The following is a 24706-nucleotide window of genomic DNA, read 5'->3' as shown; positions in this document are numbered from 1 at the left end:
TATAGTGGTTTTTATTTCCTTTTTTGCTAATCTGAATTTTTCCAGAAAAGGTAAAATTAAATAGATTAGGTTTAATGGGCTACCTATAGTATTGGGTTGACCAAAAGGTTCGTTCGTTTTTTTCCATAAGATGGCTCTAGTAGCACTTAGCTGTCTTTTTCATTCAAAACAATTTTGTTAGAGTGTGACAGCTGTCATACGAACATGCATTTTAAAAAAGACTTATTAAAATTGGTGAATATTTGTGTAGCCATTTTAATATTGAAGATAAAAGAAAAAAGCAATATTTTCGACATATTATGCTTTATTATTTCAAGAAAGGTAAAAATGCAACTGAAACACACAAAAAGATTTGTGCAGTGTATGGGAAGGTGCTGTGACTGATCGAACATGTCAAAAGTGGTTTGCAAAGTTTCGTGCTGGAGATTTCTCGCTGGACGATGTTCCAAGGTCGGGCAGACCAGTTGAAGTTGAGAGCCATCAAATCAAGACATTAACTGAGAACAATCAACGTTATACCACGCGGGAGACAGCCGACAGACTCAGAATATCCAAATCAAGCATTGAAAATCTTTTGCACCAGCTTGGTTATGTTCATCGCTTTGATGTTTGGGTTCCACATAAGTTAAGCGAAAAATACCTTCTTGACTGTATTTCCACATGTGATTCTCCTTAAATGTGATGAAAACGTTCCATTTTTAAAATAAATTGTGACGGACGATGAAAAGTGGATACTGTACAACAACGTGGAATGGAAGTGATTGTGGGGCAACTGAAATGAACTACCACCAACCACACCAAAGGCCGGTCTTCATCCAAAGAAAGTGATATTGTGTATACGGTGGGATTGGAACGGAGTCCTCCATTACGAGCTTCTTCCAGAAAACCAAATGATTAATTCCAATAAGCACTACTCCCAGTCACACCAACTGAAAGCGGCACTCGACGAAAAGCGTCCAGAATTAGTCAACAGAAAACGCATAATCTTCCATCGAATAACACAAGACTGCACGTTTCTTTGATGACCAGGCAGAAACTGTTCCAGCTTGGCTGGGAAGTTCTGATTCATCTGCCGTATTCACCAGACATTGCACCTTCGGATTTCCATTTACTTAGGTCTTTACAAAATTCTCTTAATGGAAAAAATTTCAATTCCCTGGAAGACTGTAAAGGCACCTGGAACAGTTCTCTGCTCAAAAAGATAAAAAGTTTTGGGAAGATGGAATTATGAAGTTGCTTGGAAAATGGCAGAAGGTAGTGGAACAAAAGGGTGAATATGCTGTTCAATAAAGTTCTTGGTGAAAATGAAAAATGTGTTTCATTTTTACTTAAAAACCGAAGGCACTTTTTGGCCAACCCAAAAATATGATGTTCTTATTTAAATTTGGTTAATTACATCTTTTTTCAAGAACTTTACTCCTAAACTTGTCTTGCAAGGAATCCAGAAAGAACAGTAGCAGGGAAATGTAAAACAGCATTCTAAACACATACCGGCTCCTTTGTACTGTTTTCTTTAGAACAATTTCAGAATTGTAAATTGCTGAATGAAAGACACCACTGATTTGAGGCGTATCATCACATCACAGAATCAAAGTCTAAATACTTACACTAATGCGCAGTTTCAGGGTACTGATGTAACCACCTAGGAACCAGTCACTCTAAAACAACTTTATAATAGGAGCTTTCCAGATACGTTGTTTCATGCTTCTGTAATGCTATCCTTTGGCACAAATATGACACGTAGTAGTTTAACTACATGAATATGGGTTACCTAGAATTGTGACTACAATTTTTGCAGTCTCCCAACACCAGAGAGATCAAACACACACCACCTCTAATTATTCCCCCAGGTGGGTGTAGCAAGGAAGGTGTCGGAGATCTTTAGAGGAAGAAAGTTACTGCATAAATAGTGCACGGTCCAACAACAATAAAAACATTTCATTAATTATCTAACCCAGGCACTGGACCAAAGGATCTCTCTTGTTATTGTTCCTTGTTTGCTTTTCCCTTAAACCGTGCTTGGCAGGTGCAATGTGGAAGAGAAAGAGGGGACAAGAAATGCCAACTGTGGTTTAAGTTAACATTCACGTCAACCCAGTGGTCAGGCTCTGGGTGTGGGACCAGCCTGACCTTCCTCCCAAGCCTTAGCTGCTCCTCCTAACTCCTTGTTCTTCCACCATTTTGAACCTTTTTATATTTCGAACATGTAAGATCTCTTAGGGGAACGAGGTGTACCAAGTAGTCCACGGTGTTTTTGGTTTTAATCTGAAGTATACTTATTAAAACATAATATAAAGATATATTAAAACTATTATATTTCTTAAGCTACGTCTAAAATATTGGAGTATCTGACACCACTGTGTGAATATATGTATGTTTTTAAATCCCTTTATTTTTCTTTCAAGGATTAATTTTTGGTTTTCTCAAATGTGCTTAAACTTTCCTGTTATCCTGTCCTTCTGTTTTTTTTTGTTTTTGTTTTTTTTAACCTCTGTAAACAGCCGAAACACACATTCGTTTCTTCATAGTGGTCTTTCTCTAATTTTTAGATTCAAATTCTCCTTTGGGTTGATCCTGTGAACTTTCCTTCATGAAGGCTTATTTTCTGCCAAGACTTGCAACTGTTAACTGTGGTTTCCACTTCAGCAGGAGCTGACTGCCTTGAGAAGCAAGGCAAGTTCTGGGTCATGGATGCCCACAGCAGGCTCTTATTAGCCTCTGCAGGGGCCTATGGGCTTTATCTGTACCAGACTAGTTTTTAAATTTTCAATTAATTTTAGATTTAGAGAAAAATTGCAAAAATAGAGTGTTTCTGTATACCTTTTACATAGCTTCCCCTAATATTAAAGTTAGCAGAATCAATAAATGAACCTCTGTACGATACTGCTAACTACACTATAGACTGTATGTTGGATTTCACCATTTTTTCCACTGATAACTTTTGTTGTTCTAGAATCCTATCCAGGTTTCCACATTTCATTCCTTTGTTGTGTTCCACTGTGTTTTGTAGTTCCTCTTGTTTTTCTCAGTTTCAAGGGGTTATTTTCTTGAGTTTCATAAACAACTCCAGGTTTACCCTATTACCTTTCAAGATTATACAAACGTCGATCTTCTCAGTTATCTTTCTAGACTGTAGTCCTAATCTTTTAATTCCAAAATGAATCTGCTCTTAATGGAAGCATCAATTTGATTAGTGGGGAGCCGTAAAGCAAAACAGTTGAGTAGAAAGGAGTGGCACCAACCAATGTGAGTGACAATTCTGCAAATTCCACACACTGAATAGCCTGCTTTCAACTTAATTCTTCGGAAGATGAAAGTACTAGGTGTTCTCATGAGGGACATGAAAATTAGAGAAAAACATCTCACACAACTTTCACATTTTGCAAATGAGAGAATTATCATGTTGCAAAGGAAATAAACAGAAAATCTCACTTGACACCAATTCATAGCATTTATTGACATTTCCATTTAAAATGCTAGGAAAGCTGTATAAATTGTAAACATGGAAACCAAACACTTGCATAAATTATCTCAAAAACTCTACAGCACATTAGAAAACAGTGCAGCTAACTGAAGGGTAGAAACATAACCAGCAAGAAGGGAGGGTTCGATTACTAAATCATGTACCCATACTGAAATTTAAGGGCCCGTTTGAGACCAGCAAACCATGATTGTCAAGTTCAAACTGCAGTATTGAGCCCACGAGTGCCCTCAATTTACTCTGCATATTTTTGTACATTAATACTCATAATCTAGGAATGAGGGTGCAGGAAGAGTCATAAGGACATGGGCATTGACAACGTCGGAGGAGACAAGTGGGCATCTCAGAGCGGCTCGGCTAAGCAGCCTTTCCCGTAAGGGCGAGCCTCGCCCAATCCCCATGCTCCCTAGGCTGTGGTCCGGAGGAGGGCAAAGTGGAGAGTTTCTACTCCCCTTTTCTGAAATTAACCCTCTGCTGCTTAGAGCAACCGAGCCCATTGGTGGAGCCTCTGTTCCCCCTAGTGCCCCCTCCTCCTTCCCCACATCTGCAGGAGGAACAGTACAGGGAGCCCAGCTAGAAGCTGGCCCTGTACTCTTCCGACCTTGCACACTTACGGGGTCAAGTTATGAATGCTGGGAATCTGCTGGACATGAGAAGGGGCTATTCATGACGTTCCAAATTGTCCAGAAAGATTCCGTGGAATCAGGGACCTCGAGACCCAAATCACTTCAATTTTCGCTGTCCCTTCTACTTATCCACTCTTTCTTTAAATGTGAAGTGGCTCTAGAGCAGAAAAACCTAGAGGAAGAAGGAAAAGCAAAGAGCCTGCATGAGTATCTACCCTGTGGGAAAGGAATTTGGACAGAGTGCCTTAGAGGGAGACATTCCTCCCTTCTTTCACTTGCTCACTGGTTCCCAACTTGGTTTCGTGTTTCCAAGGCATCTGATATTCTTTTCCTAAATGTCAATGCTGCTGCGTGTTATGATAAATTGTCAAGTGTTCTGTTACACACACAGCATGGAATGAGGATCGTACCGTGAGGTTTCGGTTTTCAAGTCTTTTTCATAAAATTAGAGAAAGGAGTCCTAGTTTAAACAATGAACATCACCAAGGATATCAAAAGAAACCTGAAATGCACACACTCCTTGTACGCTAGGTAACAAGTGTAAGCCTAATACAGTTTATAAGTGTGTTACAGCAGTTGCTCAGAGAAACGCCTCTCACCTGTTACGAGAATATCCATGACGGTACTGGATTAAACGTAAAAATGAAGTTCAAGTTACCATCCCATAAAAACGTGCTTTGAAAAAAAAAACCCAGAAAACGTGGTTTGTGTTCAAATGGTCTACGTGCAGGCGCAGAAGCAGACTTCTTCACGCTCCTGCCTGGAACAAAGGTGGGCTCTGGAGACTGGCTTTGGGGACTTGCTCTGGAGGTAGAAATGAAATGGCTAAAACATCTACAGTGAAAGCGGGCGTGGTACTTAACACTGGAGCCCCCTGCCCACCCACCCAGAACCTTAACCAGCTCTCCTTCCAACCAACAGATTCATTCATGTCTAGGAATCTCGTATGAAAGGGATAGAGAAGTGTATTTAATGATTAACTCCTGAAGTGCTGCAAATGCAAATCAGTGTCCAAGCGACTGGTCTGGTCACTGGAGCACTAAGTTGTGCAAACGCAGTAAACGCTGACCCTGTACACAGTTCAACAGGAAGCCCATAAAGCACAGAATTACCTGTTTCAGCCCGAAGCCTCCAGGTGTCCCTTCACCTGTGCCCTGCGTCACAGGCCTCACACCCTGAAAAATCTGGTTGGCAAAAAAACAGCTCAAGTCTGCTGCTCAAAAGCCACGTACCACCAAAAAGAAAACACGCTCTGAAATTAAGTATAATCTGGAGGAAAATGTGTAGGCAGCTGTAAAGAAGTCAAATATATTTATTTATAACCCACCTATGCTCCACAAAGGATTAAATGTGGCCGAATGGCTGACCCTTGAGATCTGCTCTAAGCAGTAGACCTCGGTGGAAGTCTCACTATTTTCACACTTGACATTGGTCATCCAGCAGTTCCTGGGACTCTCCCCTCCCCTTCAGAACGGGTCTCTTCCTCCGCCGACCTTCTTCCCAAGCCTGGTCATTTTCTCGCTGTATTCCTGCAAATGTATCCTCATAGCATCACTTCCTCCTCTTATAAAACTCCCTCGACCGTGCAGTTAGGGATTTCGTCCCCATATCGGAGCAGATCAGGATCAAGGTTATTTTCAACGGCAGCTTCACCCACTTTCGCCATCTGGCTCTTCCCACACCATCTCACCATGCGCCTGGGAAGCTCCTGTCTTCCTTAAAGTAGCTTCTGACATTGAGTTCTCCCCAAGGTCCCACTGTTTCCCCATGTGCAACTTCCATTCCTCCTTCTGAGTGCATAATGCACTTGTGTCCTTTCGGTGAATCTTACTGATGTTTAAACCACGTTATTTTTCCTTTTCTTCCATCTTCTATAGCCATGGGTATTGTCTGATTCAGATTCTAAGATCTCAGAAGGCAGGGCTCATATTGACTTATTTGGTGCCAGGAGCAGGAAGATGCATGATAATTGAGAGTTAACGGTGAAGGAAGTGAATTTAAAGCAAAGCAGGAGAGAGGAAGCGGAGTCACACGGGGCCTCTAGTTTTCCTCTGGTTCCCTCCACGGGAACTCGCTCACTGGGAGGCCACAGAAGATCAGATCACCCCTCCCACCGCAATCACACAGATAGTCTACATTCTCACGGTGCTTTGTGCTCCCTCCTCAAGGGACGTGTGCACATGTGACCACATCTGATTCTCTCAATGAGAATTTTCCTGGGAGGTGGGCAGGGGAGGCCTGTTCTCGTTTGGCTGATGGGGAAAATGAGGCTTAGAGAAGGGACCTGACACAGCTAGTTAGTGATTGTGTAGATTCTGAAAATGATCATTTCTCCAAACAATCGTCTCTAAAACTCTGACTCACATTTATAGCTCTTGTTATTACCACTAGAACTTTTCAAACAGGAAAAAAGAACAGACGTAAAATTTAACTTTTCATTTGGTGGTGTTTCAATAAATGGAACTCCAGAGCCACGCGTGACTGCCACGAGGACCTTTCGTTACGTAGATTCCGTTCACTGAGTGGTGCTCCCCATGACAGCTAGTCTGTTCTGAGTCTCGTGATGGTCAAACTGAGTGCAAACTGAGTATGCTTTATGGCCAACACAAGAGTGCCGGGGATCCCACCGGCCTGCTCACACCCACCACACATCAGCGGTTGTTTATTCCACGTCATCTTTGGTCTTGACGTCGGTTTAAAAGTGTATCGGTTCTAAGAAGAAAAATACAGGTAGAATCTCCTTATGCTAGTTTGAAAGGCATCAAAACTGCTACTGCAGCCCCATTTAAAACAGAGGCCCGTTCCTGCCATGTACTAAGGAGGTAATCATGTTCGTACAATCTGCGTGTGAACACTGAGGACAAAGAGCAGAATGGGAGGAGAGGGGCCAGCATTTACCCCATCAGCTGGCACTCAATCTGAATTCACCGTAAGGTGTCCATGATAAAATGCTGCTTGGATCTCTGAAATTCTTAATTACACATTCAAGAAACCTGGTATTTTTCAATGACATGCAAGGAGAATCTCCACTCTGGGCAAGTCTGGTATTTAACCAAGACCAAGAGGTAAGAATCAAGCCCAGATCAGGGTCTTCTCTCCCCCGTTCTTTGGAGCCTGTGAGGGTCGCCTAAAAAGGAGTTCCCATTCCTTTATTTAGCATCCTCAAGAGACTTGTCCTCCTGCACTCCCCCTTTTTCAGAGGTGCAAAGATGAACAATGGCTACATTTTAACTTCCCAGAACCAACTTCCCCTGGATTGTGAGACTCTGGGTCTATACGACAGGCTTAATTAAGGAAGGGCTGAAACATGACTCTGAAAACCCAATGATTACACTTTAGGAACCCGTTTTAGCTGCTTCAGGGTTCTTAAAATTTGACACAGATACACAGATTTTGACCAGTCACAACCCCGTGTTCTGCCTGTGTATCTATTATTTAGTTCAAGATATTAGTTGATCTACTAAAAAAGGATTCATGGAAATTCTAAGTCTGTTTTTCTTCTTCATTTCACTCAGGTCCCAGAAAACAGAACAGTCCTTGTTACTCTATTCCTTACTCCACTTTGGGAAGGGGAGACATGTTTCCTTCAGGGGTCAATCTCAAGTGGGAGGACCCCTCTGTTGGGCCCAAAGACGGTTTTAACAGTCACTAGACGGAGTCAGGGACAACAGAATCAGAAATTAGAAGGAACATTTTTTCTCCCTCGTGGTCTCAAAGCTCTTCTTTCCTTTCTTGACTCATTACGAAGAGGCTGAACGGAACTCAGTTTCATTTCCAGGTCTCGAACACAGGGAATGTGATTACCATGAAGGCATCCATAGATAACCAACCATTCAGTGGTCCTAGGAATTCTGACAGATCATTTTCGCTTATGTAAGATTTCTCATTCAAACATAATTTGGGAGCAACTCATCAGCAAAGTGCAAGGATCCATTAGGACCTCCTGAAAGCCTCTTTCTTTAGGCCTGGCCTGGATGAAGACATGTACTCAAATGAGATGCAATGAGCAGTTGCATGTGTCCGATTCACAAACCACAAATATAATTAAGAATGTAAATCTAAACTTTGATATGTATTTTGAAAAACCAAATAAATATTAAGCTTTTTCCATTTGGGGAGGCTTTTTTTCCCCCCCTTTCTAGAACAAAATGAAACCTTCCACATATCCTTCCACTGAGAAAGCCAAAGTTGCATTTCACAGACGACGTGAAGGGCTCTTGGAGCTGTAGCACCAGAAGTAGAAGGAAAATGCAGTCGATGGCTTCGTTTGGAATCATCAGGCTCTACAATCTAGCATTTGGTTTCTCGCTAGTAGCTCTTTAAATTCCCAAACAGTCTTACTATTCATGTTGTTAATATTACTATTAAAATAAGTTCCTATGGAGGAAAAGAGGGAAATTAAGTTGTGAATGTCTTCAACTCTCTTTTCTCAGAAAACAAAGCAGCAGGTTCATTGTACAAACCAGTCTGAATCACATCTTCCCACGGAAATACTAGATTCCTTTAATCCCTACACCATCTACACATTTTCATCTTTCACCTTTAAAAAAGAGACTAACTTAGTCACTTCATTAGCTTAGAATCGTGGTTCGTCTTTCGTGAAGTGCTGCTGGCTTTTAGCCAAAAGTACATACATTTCAACTGAACCCAGGTGGTCACAAAATTGCCAACGTATTAAAAGCATCATGAGCTGTCACGTGACTTATGGCATCTTTTACAATTGCAACTCGTTCCCTTACTTGGGCCCTCAGCCCAGGAGATGCTTCTCCTCTTCCAGACACCTGCTCAGTTGATTTCCTTTTAGTCTTGCTTCCACGGGAAGCGGATACTTGGCAAATCTGCAAGGTGGGGCCGATCAGCTGTGGAAGTTCTGCACGGTGGTCTGCTTCTGGGAGAGCCGGAGCAGCTCCTCGCGGATAGCTTTGATGAGAGAGGCTGAGGAGTGGCTGGGCTGGAGGTCTTCCGTGGAGCTGGCAGGGTAGGCCAGCCCGGCGCCCGGCAGCCCCCTGTGCGCGAGGTTCCCAGGAGGAGCCGAGGGCTCCCGACCTGAAGTCCTTTGCACCTGGAACAGCGGTGACGAATACTCCTGATGTCCGAGCACATGTGTCTGAAAAACATGGCAAACGTTACTGTACTTCCCACGTGAAACCAGAAGGGAAGATCAGATGCAAACTGGCATTGGACGTGCTCTGCCCATCTCCCACCCAACAACTCAGCCTCCCAGGACAGGGATGGAGAGAAGTAACTGCAGACAAATTGCTCGAGGGAGAGCAGTACAATAAAGAAGCCCATGAAACAAGGGCCTAGGGACTTCCCTGGTGGTCCAGTGGGTAAGACTCCGTGCTCCCAATGCAGGGGGCCCTGGTTCGATCCCTGGCTGGGGAACAAGATCCTGCATGCATGTCGCAAATAAGAGTTCACATGCCGCAACTAAGAAGTCCACATGCCACAACTAAGAGTCCACATGCCACAACTAAGAGTCCACATGCCACAGCTAAGACCCAGCCCAGCCTAAATAAATATTTTTTTAAAAAACAGAAAACAAGGGCCTATAAGCACTTGCTTAAAGACAGACAGAAAGAATGAATGTGCAGTCGGCCCCACTGGCTAATCCCTGCGCTGCCGTGTGTGGAAGTGAGTGGGCTGCTGGGGAACCAGGAAGGGCCCTAAAGAGCTGGACAGAGAGGGAGGCCAGAGCAGCCCACGGATGGGAAGGTCGGATGAAGATGTCTGCTCAAAGGGATAAGCACATATTGGCAGACGGACCGACGGGAACAGCAACTGCCTTTGCTCAGAGTCCAGAGCCCAAGGAAGGTGTGATGAGAACACAGACTGGGCCCACGGGACAGCGACGAGATCACAAAGTCATCTTCTGTCCTGTCTGTCCATGTGTCTGTGTATCAGTGCTCTGTAGAGCCTTTTCTTTAAAAAGCTATCTGCGCTAAAACATACAATAGTTTTGCTGACGTTGGCAAAATACAGATCAAGCATTCCTTTGAAAGAATTATACTTTTCAGTGATTTTTTTCCATATTTTTTCAATGAAAAATCTCTTTACATACACACACACACACTACGTCTGTGGTTTCACTTGTGCGAAGAGCAACCTGATAGCCTGGTAAACATGACAGTCAAGCCCTAGAAAAACTTCTACATTTCACTTCTCCACATCATGACCGAGAGGCCCTCTAAAAGTGCATGTCGGATTTGACGGGAAAACCCAGAACACCTCAGGAAACTAAGCTGGGCACAGAAAAAGCAAACTGTCAGCAAATGGAAAGCAGAGACCTGAGACTATAAGGATAGCCATGTGTCTTTCAGGGGAACATTATATCCTAAAGTTAATTTCTTTCCACTGAGTAAAAGCAACCAGTCACAAAGGGAATGTACTGTATCTGCTGGAAAAGCATGTAAGTGCAATGAAAGCTGAGGCAGAGTGATGAGGATAAAACAAAAAATATTATTTTGGTTTGTGTTTTCAAATTCATTAATTTAATCCCCTTCGGTATAAAATTCTTGAGAAAAATGAAAGCATTTGTAGAAATTACCGGTGCCCGTATTGGTTCCATTCCTTTCAAGGAGTGACCACAGTGATAAGAAGCCTCCGAAAGATGACTTATGTATTGCGATGTCCCAAACAGTTTGCTTACGGCAAAGGCACCTACTCACGGTGGTTATAATGGAAATGACATTAACAAACCAACAATAAAGCTCAAATGGAGAGCAAGGAGGTATGTGAGATCAAGAATATTTATATAGTTATCACACCAAAGATCAAGTCCAGATTTTAGAGGTTCAAACACACTCCTTAAAGGTCAAAATTATAGAGGCAGAAAGTAGGATGGTGCTTGCCTGGAGTTGGGGGGAGCGGCGAATGGGGAGTTGGGGTTTAATGGGTATAGAATTTCAGTTTTTCAGATGAAATGAGCTATGGAGATGGATGGTGGGATCGTTGCATAATATTACAAACGCATTTAAAACCACTGAGGTGTACACTTAAAAATGGTTCAAACGGTAAATTTTATGTTGACCATAATTGAAAAAAATGGTAGGAAAAGTAACTGTTTCTTAGGCCTCTTGCAGATTTTTCATAATGAATATTGCTTTTATTATTTTTAAGTTTTTTTAATGGATCTTTATTGGAGTATAATTGCTTCACAATACTGTTAGTTTCTGTTGTACAACAAAGTGAATCAGCCATACACATACATATGTCCCCATATCCCCTCTCTCTTGAGCCTCCCTTCCATCCTCCCTATCTCATCCCTCTAGGTCATCACAAAGCACCGAGCTGATCTCCCTGTGCTATGCTGCTGCTTCCCACTAGCTAACTATTTTACATTCGGTAGTGTATATATGTCAATGCCACTCTCACTTTGCCCCAGCTTTGCCCTCCCACCCTGTGTCCTCAAGTCCATTCTCTATGACTACATCTTTATTCCTGTCCTGCAACTAGGTTCATCAGCATCATTTTTTTTGATTCTATATATATGTGTTAGCATACAGTATTTGTTTTTCTCTTTTTGACATACTTCACTCTGTATGACAGACTCTAGGTCCATCCACCTCACTACAAATAACCCAATTTCGTTTCTTTTTATGGCTGAGTAATATTCCATTGTATATATGCACCACATCTTCTTTATCCATTCATCTGTTGATGGACACTTAGGTTGCTTCCATGTCCTGGCTACTGTAAATAGAGCTGCAATGGACACTGTGGTACATGTCTCTTTTTGAATTATGGTTTTCTCAGGGTATATGCCCAGTAGTGGGGTTGCTGGGTCATATGGTAGCTTTATTTTTAGTTTTTTAAGGAACCTCCATACTGTTCTCCATAGTGGTTGTATCAATTTACATTCCCAACAGTGCAGGAGGGTTCCCTTTTCACCACACCCTTTCCAGCATTTATTGTTTGTAGATTTTTTGATGATGGCCATTCTGACTGCTGTGAGGTGATACCTCATTGTAGTTTTGATTTGCATTTCTCTAATGATTAGTGATGTTGAGCATCTTTTCACATGCCTGTTGGCCATCTGTATGTCTTCCTTGGTGAAATGTCTATTTAGGTCTTCCACCCATTTTTTTAATTGGATTGTTTGTATTTTGATTTGAGCTCCATGAACTGTTTGTATATTTTGGAGATTAATCCTTGGTCTATTGTTTCATTTGCAAATATTTTCTCCCATTCTGAGGGTTGTCTTTTTGTCTTGTTTATGGTTTCCTTTGCTGTGCAAAAGCTTTTACATTTAATTAAGTCCCATTTGTTTATTTTTGTTTTTATTTCCATTTCTCTAAGAGGTGGGTCAAAAAAGATCTTGCTGTGGTTTATGTCAAAGAGTGTTTTTCCTATGTTTTCCTCTAAGAGTTTTATAGTGTCTGGTCTTACATTTAGGTCTTTAATCCATTTGGAGTTTATTTTTGTGTATGGTGTCAGGTGATGTTCTAATTTCATTCTTTTACATGTGGCTGTCCAGTTTTCCCAACACCACTTATTGAAGAGGCTGTACTTTCTCCACTGTTATGTTCTTGCCTCCCTTGTCGTAAATTAGGTGCCCATATGTGCATGGGTTTAACACTGGGCATTCTATCCTGTACTGTTGATCTATATTTCTGTTTTTGTGCGAGTACCACACTGTCTTGATTACTGTAGCTTTGTGGTATTGTTTGAAGTCAAGGAGCCTGATTTCTCCAACTCCATTTTTCTTTCTCAAGATTGCTTTGGTTATTCGGGGTCTTTTATGTTTCCATATGAATTGCAAAATTTTTTGTTCTAATTCTGTGAAGAATGCCATTGGTAGTTTGATAGGGATTAAACTGAATCTGTAGATTGGTTTGGGTAGTATAGTCATTTTCACAATATTGATTCTTCCAATGCAAGCACATGGTATATTTCTCCATCTGTTTATGTCATCTTTGATTTCTTTCATCAGTGTTTTATAGTTTTATGAGTACAAGTCTTTTGCCTCCTTAGGGAGGTTTATTCCTAAGTATTTTGTTGTTGTTGTTGCGATGGTAAATGGGATTGTTTCCTTAATATCTCTTTCTGATTTTTCATTGTTGATGTACAGGAATGCCAGAGATTTATATGCATTAATTTTGTATCCTGCAACCTTACCAAATTCACTGATTAGTTCTAGTAGTCTTCTGCTGGCATCTTTAGGATTCTCTATGTATAGTATCATGTCATCGGCAAACAGTGACAGTTTTACTTCTTCTTTTCCAATTTGTATTCCTTTTATTTCTTTTTCTTCTCTGATGGCCATGGCTAGGACTTCCAAAACTATGTTGAATAAGAGTGGCAAGAGTGGTCATCCTTGTCTTGTTCCTGATCTTAGTGGAAATGCTTTCAGTTTTTCACCACTGAGTATGATGCTTGTTGTGGGTTTGTCATATATGACCTTTATTATGTTGAGGTAGGTTCCCTCTATGCCCATTTTCTGGAGAGTTTTTTATCATAAATGAATTTTGAACTGAATTTTGTCAAAAGCTTTTTCTGCATCTATTGAGAGGATCATGTGGTTTTAATTCCTTAATTTGTTAATGTGGTGTATCGCATTGATTGATCTACGTATATACTGAAGAATCCTTGCATCCCTGGGATAAATCTTACTTGATCATGGTGCATGAATCTTTTAATGTGTTGTTGCATTCTGTTTGCTAGTATTTTGTTCAGGATTTTTGCATCTATCTTCATCAGTGATATTGGTCTATAATTTTTTTGTGTGATATCTTTTGCTGGTTTTGGTATCCGGGTGATTGTGGCTTCATAGAATGAATTTGGGAGTGTTTCTCCCTCTGCAATTTTTTGGAAGAGTTTGAGAAGGATCAGTGTTAGCTCTTCTCTAAATGTTTGATAGAATTTGCCTGTGAAGCCATCTGGTCCTGGACTTTTGTTTGTTGGAAGATTTTTAATTACGGTTTCAATTTCATTATTTGTGATAGGTTTGTTTATATTTTCTAATTCTTCCTGGTTCAGTCTTGGAAAATTGTATCTTTCCAAGAATTTGTCCATTTCTTCGTGGTTGTCCATTTTACTGGCATATAGTTGTTTGTAGTAGTCTCTTATAATCCTTTGTATTTCTACAGTGTCAGTTGTGATTTCTCCTTTTTCATTTCTAAGTTTATTGATTTGCATCCTCTCCCTTTTTTTCTTGATAAGTATCTTCTCAAAGAACCAGCTTTTAGTTTTATTGATCTTAGCTGCTGTTTTCTTTGTTTCTATTTCATTTATTTCTGCTCTGATTTTTATGATTTCTTTCTTCTACTGACTTTGGGTTTTCTTTGTTCTTCCTCTAGTTGTTTTAAGTGTAGGGGTGGATTGTTTGAGATTTTTATTTTCCTTGAGGTGAGACTGAATTGCTATAAACTTCCCTCTTAGAACTGCTTTTGCTACATCCCATAGGTTTTGGGTCATTGTGTTTTCGTTATCATTTGTTTCTATGTATTTTTTTATTTCTTCTTTGATTTCTTCAGTGATCTCTTGGTAACTTAGTAGAGCACTGTTTAGCCTCCATGTATTTGTGTTTTTTACAGATTTTTCCCTGTAACTGATTTCCAATCTCATAGCATTGTGGTCAGAAAAGATGCTTGATATGATTTAAATTTTCTTAAATTTTCTGAGGCTTGATTTGTGACCCAAGATGTGATCTATCCTGAGAATGTTCCATGTGCACTTGAGAAGAAAGTGTATTCTGCCACTTTGGGGTGGAATGTTCTATAAATATCAATTAAATCTATCTGGTCTATTGTGTCATTTAAAGCTTGTGTTTCCTTATTTTCTGTTTGGATGATCTGTCCATTGGTGTTAAGTGGAATGTTAAAGTCCCCTACTATTATTGTGCTACTGTTGGTTTCTCCTTTCATGGTTGTTAGCATTTGCCTTATGTATTGAGGTGCTCCTATATTGGGTGCATAAACATTTATAATTGTCATATCTTCTTCTTGGACTGATCCTTTGATCATTATGTAGTGTCCTTCTCTGTATTGTAATAGTCTTTATTTTAAACTCTATTTTATCAGATACGAGTATTGCTACTCTAGCTTTCTTTTGATTTCCATTTGCATGGAATATCTTTTTCCATCCCTTCACCTTCAGTCTGTATGTGTCCCTAGGTCTGAAGTGGATCTCTTGTAGACAGCATATATATAGGTCTTGTTTTTGTATCCATTCAGACCCATTTTATATGGGTATTGTTTTTGTATCTGTGTCTTTTGGTTGGGGCATTTAATCCAATTACTTTCAAGGTTATTATTATGTATATTCTTATTACCATTTTCCTAATTGTTTTGGGTTTGGTTTTGTAGGTCCTTTTCTCCTCTTGTGTTTCCCGCCTAGAGAAGTTTCTTTAGCATCTGTTGTAAAGCTGGTTTGGTGGTGCTGAAGTCTCTTAGCTTTTGCTTGTCTGAAAAGCTTTTGATTTCTCCATCGAATCTGAATGAGATCCTTGCTGGGTAGAGTAATCTTGATTGTAGGTTTTTCTCTTTCATCACTTTAAGTATATCCTGCCACTCCCTTCTGGCCTGCATAGTTTCTGCTGAAAAATCAGCTGATAACCTTATGGGGGTTCCTTTGTATGTTATTTTTTGTTTTCCCTTGCTGCTTTTAATATTTTTTCTTTGAATTTAATTTTTGTTACTTTGATTAATATGTGTCTTGGTGCGTTTTTCCTAGGGTTTATCCTATATGGGACTCTGTGCTTCCTGGACTTGGGTGACTATTTCCTTCCCCATGTTAGGGAAGTTTCGACTATAATCTCTTCAAATATTTTCTTAGACCCTTTCTTTTTTTCTCTTCTTCTTCTGGGACCCCTATAATTCGAATGTTGGTGCGTTTACTGTTGTCCCAGAGGTCTCTGAGAATGTCTTCTTTCCATTCTTTTTTCCTTATTCTGTTCCTCAGCAGTTATTTCCACCATTTTGTCTTCCAGCTCACTTATCCGTTCTTCTGCCTCAGTTATTGTTACTGATTCCTTCTAATGTATTTTTCGTTTCAGTTATTGTGTTGTTCATCTGTTTGTTTGTTCTTTAGTTCTTCTAGATCTTTGTTAAACATTTCTTCTATTTTCTCAATCCGTGCCTCCATTCTATTTCTGAGATTCTGGATCATCTTTACTATCATTACTGTGAATTCTTTTTCAGGTAGATTGCCTATTTCCTCTTCATTTATTTGGTCTCGTAGGTTTTTACCTTGTTCCTTCATCTGTGACATATTTTTTGGCTGTCTCATTTTTTTTTTTTTTTTAATGAGTGGGATTGTGATCCTGTCTTACTGGTTGTCTGGCCTGAGGCTTCCAACGCTGGAGTTTGTAGGCTATCGGGTAGAGGTGGGTCTTGGTGCTGAGATGAGAGACCCCGTGAGACCTCACTCCAATGATTATTCCCTGGGGTCTGAGGTTATTTGCTATCCAGTGGTTCTGACATGGAGCTCCCACCGCAGGAGCTTCGGCCCGGTCCCCAGCTCATGAACTATGATCCCGCAAGCCACGTGGGGTGGCAAAAAAAAAAAAGAGAGAGAGAGAACAATAACAAAGTAAAAAATAAAATTAGACTAGGAAACTAACAGATATGTTAGAAAGAATATAAAAATAAAAATATAGATGAATCAACAACCGGAAGGTACAATGGAACCACAACAGTAAAAAAAGAGGAGGAGGGAGAAGAGAGAAAAAAAAAGAAAGAAAGAAAGAAAAAAAAAGAAAAAACAAGGAAAAGGCCTTGGCTGTGGAGGGTGGGGCCTAAGCAAGGGCTAGGTTTGGGCAAGTGGGCAGGGCCTATGTTGAGGACCCACAGGGCTGGAAAAGGCCCTGGGGGCTGTGGGGGGCAGGGCTTAGGCTCAAGGAACAGAAGGGGCCCAGGCGTGCCCCCCAACCCTGTTCTCAGAGGGCAGGGGACCTCATATGGTAGTCCAGCAGGCTCCCCATGCCCAAGTGGGCGGGGCAATCGCCCTCCGCTCCTCTCCCGCACCTCCTGGAGGGCCCCTCCCGCCTGCCCCTCCTGTTCTCCCCAGCCTCAGGGGCACCAATCCTGCCTGGCCTCCACTTCTCCTTCCCCCTCTGTCCCTCCACATCCTACCGGTTCACTTGGGGGTTCCTCCCATCTCCTTGGATGTCAGGGTCCCCACCAGCAGCCAGCAGATGCCCTAGTTGTGAGGAGACGCTAACTTGGTGTCTTCCCACACCACCATGTTGACTCCGCCCCCTTAAGTTATTTTTTAAAACTCACTACTTCAAGCCTGAAAGCTACCTCAAGAAAAATTATATACTTTCCCAAATTTCAATGCCAATACTCTCCCACTCTGGTCAGAGGGAATTTCCCATCTACAAACTGCAAGAAAAAAACACACTCAAGGGGGAAAAAAGTGAGGGGAGTTAAAACTTTATGTAGGTTTTAAAAAGAGATCCCCCGAGCAGAAGCAGCAGCAGCTACACTAAGTGATCATGTCTGAATTCTCAATGACGATCCCAACACAAGGTACTCACAGCCTCTCTCCGGCCAGCTTCATCCTCCCCGTACGAAGGCCAGCCTGGTCCCCCATACTGGCTGCCTCTGCCTGGTTGGATTTCCACTGGCTGAGCTCCAATTCTGCTGGCAATTCCCACCTGTGTCAGGTGCTGGATCTGGGAGCCTGGAGGAACACAATGAGTGGCCCAGTGAACACTGGTAGGGGGGTGAGGCTGCCCAGTAAGACACTTCGGTTCTGACCACAGCACGCCCTGGGGATACGAGCATTGCTCAAACGTGGCACCAATTCTACCTCCAGAGAAGACATTTCCTAAGAAAAACAGACCATGAGTTTCTGGGTTTGCAGGCTTTTACTTCCTTTCAATACAGTGGCTAATAGTGATGTTCATATTTTCCCAGCCAGACATCAAAGGACTGGGAATAAAGGGCATAACAGAGGGCCCTTCCATTCATTTCTGTAGAGGCTACAAATAAGGATGACCTTATCGATTCAGAAAAAAGGAGTGAAAGCTGTTGGAGCCACGAAGAAGCTGAAACCTGGTTCTTGCTTATGGCTTTCAGACTAACAAGGGGCTGAAAATACAATATGCTTTTGTTTCCTTAACAGGCAGAGTGTGAATTCAGAATGTTAAAGTACATTTTTGTTACATTCACATTGTTTTCATAACTTAGTCATATCATAATTAAAAATTTAACGCCACCCACCCAGCCTTCTCATTGAGGTATACTTGATAGCAAAGACAGATGATCTCTAGCACTCATTCTACACTCAGACTCACTATGGCCTTGTGTGGCTGTGAAAGCCAGGCTTTAAACAACATATTTTTCTCCCCCATCAACTTCGGCATACGGAAATATCTCTTTTCAACAGATGGAGGGAGGAAAAACAGATCTTTAAACACTGTGAAATAAAATACCAATTTACAAATGCTCCTAGGATCATCTAATTCATCTGTGATGCTCAGACTGGTCCCACAAAGGTTCAGGGTTTTCACAGAGATAAGGGAGGTGGCCCCCTCCATCTTCAAGTCTACTCCTACTCTAGTTGCCTAATTAACAGCCTCTGTTAATCAAATACATTTTTAAAAACGTACTCTGCAGGAGTGCTTGTCAGTTACTGAAGATTCATAACAGTATTAAAACTATTAGAACTATCAGTACTGTTTGCCCAACAGACATTGTTTGAGCAAATGTTGCAAAGAACAGAAATGCAGCACAGTGTTCCCCATCACTTATAAAGGTTCAGACAGCTGCATAGGGAGAAAAGCATACCTTTGTGTTAAAATTGTAACAGTAGTTGAGGTCACAGTTCAGGCAGGATTCTGTATCTTGCTTTGTTCACTTAACGAGACAGCACAAGCTCCCCCATGATTCAAGTGGCCCATCACCCCGAGCAAGCCTGGGTTTGCATTGCAGCTCAGCCACTGACAAGTCCTGTGACCTCGGACACCCACTAATCACTCCAGCTGAGCCTCAACGCCTCACTTTTCAAATGAAGTTAAAAAGTCTACCTCACAGTGTTATTTCAAGGATTAAAAGAGATAAAATAGGTCAAGTACCAAATGCACAGGAGGCAACCAGGAAATCGTAAATTCCCTTTTTCTGGCTCTATCTGAGCTCTTCATTTTCAATAGCTGTACGGTTTACTACTGATGCCCTTATAACTGGGTACTGAGGGAGCTCACAGTTGTTTGCTATTCTGAATAATAATAAACATCTTTGTACATGTAGTTTTTCTCCAGTATTTTGCATTTCTTCAGTGAGGGGAGCCTATATTCCCAAACTTATCAAATCAAAGGCTCATGAAGTTATACTGCCAAGCTGCTTTCTGAAAGTTTAATGATTTACACCATCACCGGAAATAATACAATAGTAATAATAATGGCCGCTAATATTTATTAAAATTTGTTGTATGCCACGCACTATTTTAAGCACTTTACGTTTGTTATCTTCTTCAATCATCAAATAACCATAAGAGGTAAGTACTAAAGTTATCCCCATTGTACAGATAAAGAAACCGAACGCTAATTTTGCCACATCACATTATTATAAAAACAATTTCATGATTGAAATGGTGGCTCATCATGGTTTTAATTTGCATTTCTTTAATCATTTTCAAAACTGGACATTTTTCATGTTTACTTTCATATGATACACACGCATTTCTTTTGTGCATTCCTTCTTTCTGTCCTTTGCCTGTTTATCTTTTGCAGTTTGCCCATTTATCAATTTATGAGCCATTCTCTATAATAAGCTTACCTCTTGGTCATATCTGCTATAAATCTTCCTAGGTACTACTTTCCTTTTGCTTTTGGTAAGTTTTAGACATATACATATTTGATAATTTTACATAGTCAGAAAAGTAACTTTTCTAGTATATCTTAGTATTTTTTCCATTTCAAATTTTTACACAATTTAATCTCTTATGGCAAATTTTTAGAAAATAACTTCCTCTTCAAATATTTCATACATATAATTTCTATATTCCTTCAGATTAAAATTGAATATGGCTGAATATTGTTTGGTATAAGTGCTATGCAACAAGGTTCAAATACAAAACAATTAATAAGGGAAACAAGACCCACTGCAAAGCACAGCACCTGCAAGGTATGGGAAATCATGTAGGCTATCAGGATACATTCTTTGTTTTGTTGACTGACTGACAGACAATGCAAAATACAAGAACTGCCAAAAAGACCATACTGGATAATTATCCATCAATTATCGCAAATTTGGAATTGGCCTAAACTAGTTATTTGATGACATTATAAAACTGTATATTCTCCAGAAAATGAGAAAATAGCAAAAGAAATTATTTAACATGTAATGGCTCCTCTTATTAAAGCATCAGACTCCCAAAGGAAGGAAATGAACTAGGAAAATAAAAGATGGGCTCTGAGCCCTGGTAATAAAATGCAGTAAGAGAGAGTAATAATGAACTCTGAGGACTTTTTAGAGTAGCTGTACAAGAAACAGAAAGAAAAAAAAAAAGAAAGAAATGGAAAGAGCTCGGGGAACACTGAGTGATATGCACAAATCAGTGTTCATAGTATCAACTATTCATGAGATGAAGTTTCATGACATGCAACAGTGATTTGTAATCTGGGGCACAAGATTGGGTCTCATGCAACCTGGTGGAGGCTGACCGGCCAACTGCTTTGTCAGAATATCAGCTCAGCCATGCTGGGTGCTGTGTGTCAACAACCAGCAGTGTCTCTCATTATGGGTCTGGAAAGGGTCTCTTAGCTGGTCCACTTACACTTCTGTTGGACTGATGAGGGAAATCAACTATGAGGTCTAGCAGTGTTTGAAAATTTGGGGATTTACAAAGATCTCAGAATGAATCCCTCATAAACGTCAAGCATCTACTGAACTTGATGAGGATTTGTTGTGGGTTCAACTAGTATCACAAAATTCCCAGGGGACTCTGAGACAAATGTATTTTTTTTCTTTTCTTCTCATTTTCTGAAAATAAATTTATTCCTAATCTGGATATAATTATTGAGGATACTCAATTCAGAAACCATTATACCTTTTTTGCTTTACCAAAATTCTAAGGGCTCTTCCTTTCCTCAAATTTCTACATGCATCTCAAAAACTGACAAAAAAGATTGTTAAAATATTGGTATTTATAGCTCTTTTTCTAAAAAAGCAAAACTGAATATATGAAAAAATTTTAATTTTGGTCTGAAAAAAAATTCCCTGTATCTTTACACTGAATATACTAAATATTGTAGTTTTACAAGTAAACCACATTATGTGTAATGTTTCCCAAACAACTAGTTAAAATATATTTTAGAATCCTTTAAAAATAAAACATATTTTCTCTCCGGCTTCAAGAGCTCCAGGAATTGGGCACTTCATGTTCTTTCAAGAACATAAACTGAGAACTTTTATTTCCTCTGTGGAGATAATCTGGTATAGATTTTATTTGACTTCCCACAGGTAATTAAAGCAAACCTAAATACTAAAAGTAAAGAAAAGCAGTGTGCCAAGACTTAAAAGTTTAGTAATGAATTAGAAGACAACTTCAGAAAATGTGACCTTTCACTGTTGAACTGCCAAGTAAAGGACTGCACTGGTTACTCACAAATGACACTAGGATTGTTCTTTTAATGATGACATGAAACAGGAGGTGGAAAAAAACCTAGAACAGTTCCATGTGGCCACCAGCTTCCCCAGGCCCTCCACTGCCGACTCTGCCCATGCGTGACAGCAGGGAAGGGACAGGCATAGAGGCATGGGATAATGACAAGGACACTTTAGAATGAGAAAAAGATGATTATTAATAAAGGTAGAAGGGAAAAAATGAGGGAGGTAAGGCTCAAGGAGAAAACAGTGGTTATACCCTCCCAGAAATGACCAAATAAAACACAAATCTCCCTCTGCATCAACTTTTAGGTTGCTTATTACAAACTGGAAAAGTGCCTTCTTTAAAATAAACGCTTGTTTTCGTGCCACTGCAAGCACTCAGAGATAGGTCTTTCAGTTCACTGTAAGACTTCAGAAACGCTTTCCCTGGAAGAGGTGTGGGTGTGAATTCCATGTGAAGGGACTGTTTTCGAGACACTTACTCAGGAACAAACCAGAGGCCATCAGTCTTGGGATCTCAGCCACTCTCTCCTTTCCTACCTCCCTAGCCCTACATCTTTACCGGGATCCGAGGGGACGCGGCTCTTACCGGCGGAAGAGGCCAGTAACGGGATGCTGATGCTCTGGGAAGTCGAAAATGATCTCTGCAGAAGTTAGCTAAAAAGAAACGCAAGGTAAATAGCCACGTGTACCTGTGGTGCCCCCGACAGGCCGAGGCCGGGCCACCGATGACACCTCGTCAGGGTAGATCCCTCGGGCAGCACACGAGGTGGCTTCAGACGAGGCCTGGGGCTGCTGGGGCTCGGCAGGCAGCAGCTCCGCAGACTGCAGCAAACCGGGGCCAAAACCTGGTCTGAAAGCGAAGCGCACCCAAGCGTCAGGACCACACTTGCCCGACTCCGGCACTTTATTAGGTCCACCCTCAGCCCTTAAGGAAAAATAAGACCTATTTGTCTGTTGGCTCATTATCCATCTCCTCTCCCAGAACGCAGGCTCCAGATTAAAAATGAATATGTCTGAATATTGTTTGGTATAAGTGCTATGCAACAAGGTTCAAATACAAAACAATTAATAAGGGAGACAAGATCCACTGCAAAGCACAGCACCTGCAAGGTATGGGAAATCATGTAGGCTATCAGGATACATTCTTTGTTTTGTTGATTGACTGACAGACAATGCAAAATACAAGCACTGCCAAAAAGACCATACTGGATAATTATCCACCAATTATCGCAAATTTGGAATTGGCCTAAACTAGTTATTTGATGACATTATAAAACTGTATATTCTCCAGAAAATGAGAAAATAGCAAAAGAAATTATTTAACATGTAATGGCTCCTCTTATTAAAGCATCAGACTCCAAAAGGAAGGAAATGAACTAGGAAAATAAAAGATGGGCTCTGAGCCCTCTGAGGGCAGGGACTCTATTTGCTCACAGACAAATCTCCAGGGCTATGAAAAGTATATATGCCATCCAGTATACATGCCGGAACACAGCTGATGCTTGTCCAATCCGCTGGATGACTGAAGAAGAAATGCTCTAGTTTACAGACCCAAAGAGGGTGTGGCTCAAGCCCCGGGGCCCGTTCACCTCCAGCGCCCAACTAAAGGGGTGGTTCTCAACCTTGGCCGCATGGTAGCGTTACCTGGGGAGCCCATGCTGCACCCGAGACCAATGAAAACAGACTCTTTAGATGTGAGACCCAGACACTGGTAGTTTTTAAAGCTCCACTGATGACCCTGAGCTTCATCAAGGCTAAAAACCAGTGCTCTAAAGCAGTGGTTCTCAAACTATTTAGTTCATAAAAATGAGGACTCCCGAGAGCTTTTGTTTATGCGTACCGTACCTATAGATAGTTTTCATGTTCAAAATTAAAACTGAAAAAATTAAATATTCATTTAAAAATAACATTATTAAACCTATTACATGTCAACATTTTTTATAAAATTAACGATATTTTCCACCCCCCTCAAAAAAAATTAAATGAGAAGAATTCTACATTTAAAAAAAAGGTCCTTAAGAGGAGACATCTAGATTCTCATAAACTTTGTATTCAATCAGTTGCCATCAGTTATTTTAAGAAGAAAAGCTCACCTCACATAAATATGTAGTTGGGAAAAGGAGGAAGATTTTAACAGCCTTTCCAGATAATATTCAAATAGTATTTCGGTTAATTATTCTTCTTTGAAACCACATCAGAACTCAACAATATTTCCTTAAGGTGAGTGGCAATACAGACTCTGAAACAGTATCAATGAACTTTTCATCTCTGTTACATTAAAACCACTGGTCTTTCTTGCACTTTGAATAGACCTATGCGTGGTTTTACGACATTGGTCATTTAGAAAATACTGGTTCAATGAGTTATGCAGACTTTTATTTTACTGACACGTTTTATTTTACAGTAACCCCAAATCACATTCATTAATATCACCATTGAGCTCATCAGAGAAGGCTTTAAGTACTAGGAAGCTGTCAATTGCACGGTGGCAGACAAGTTTCCAAAATTCTAATTTTCACCTGAAAGCTCAATTTTATTATTGGCAACAAATGCTGTCAGTTGTTTTCCTTGAAGTGACAGGTTCATTTTCGAGGCCAAACACCCAAGTCCGCTGGCTGTTTGTTCAAGCAAAAACACGGCACCAGTTAGTTCAATTCTCAACTCAAACAAGTGAACAAGTGCCTTTCTTCAAAAGGCCATATTCAGCAGAAGTGCTTTATATGCATCCCCTCTTTTGTCACCCAGACTGTTAAAGACTCAAGGGTCTAGGTTTAATAAAACTAATTTTTACTACTTCATCAATAACATACTAACATAAAACTGGCATTTAAAAAAAAGCTGTGGGGCTTCCCTGGTGGCGCAGTGGTTGAGGGTCCGCCTGCCGATGCAGGGGACACGGGTTCGTGCCCCGGTCCGGGAAGATCCCACATGCCGTGGAGCGGCTAGGCCCGTGAGCCGTGGCCGCTGAGCCTGCGCGTCCGGAGCCTCTGCTCCGCAACGGGAGAGGCCACAGCAGTGAGAGGCCCGCGTACCGCAAAAAA

General features: G+C 40.9%; 1 protein-coding gene across 2 annotated transcripts in view; it reads right to left on the bottom strand.

Moving 5' to 3' along the window:
- Positions 1 to 2432: 2432 nt before the first annotated feature.
- The window catches only part of LOC115851733 (zinc finger CCCH-type antiviral protein 1-like), a 184598-nt gene continuing 162324 nt past the window's right edge, over positions 2433 to 24706 (bottom strand). For both annotated transcript variants that reach the window (XM_060305258.1, XM_030853948.2), the window contains 3 exons: positions 22355 to 22515; positions 17588 to 17733; positions 2433 to 9214 (listed from right to left, as the gene is read on the bottom strand). In XM_060305258.1, the coding sequence (XP_060161241.1) occupies positions 8963 to 9214; positions 17588 to 17733; positions 22355 to 22515 (559 nt within the window). In that variant the 3' untranslated portion in view covers positions 2433 to 8962. The remainder of the gene's footprint in view (positions 9215 to 17587; positions 17734 to 22354; positions 22516 to 24706) is intronic.

This window comes from Globicephala melas, chromosome 9 (assembly GCF_963455315.2).
Source record: "Globicephala melas chromosome 9, mGloMel1.2, whole genome shotgun sequence".
In the NCBI taxonomy this organism is placed as follows: domain Eukaryota; kingdom Metazoa; phylum Chordata; class Mammalia; order Artiodactyla; family Delphinidae; genus Globicephala; species Globicephala melas.
Note: the sequence above shows the minus strand (reverse complement) of the source record. Positions and strands in the feature narration are given on the sequence as shown.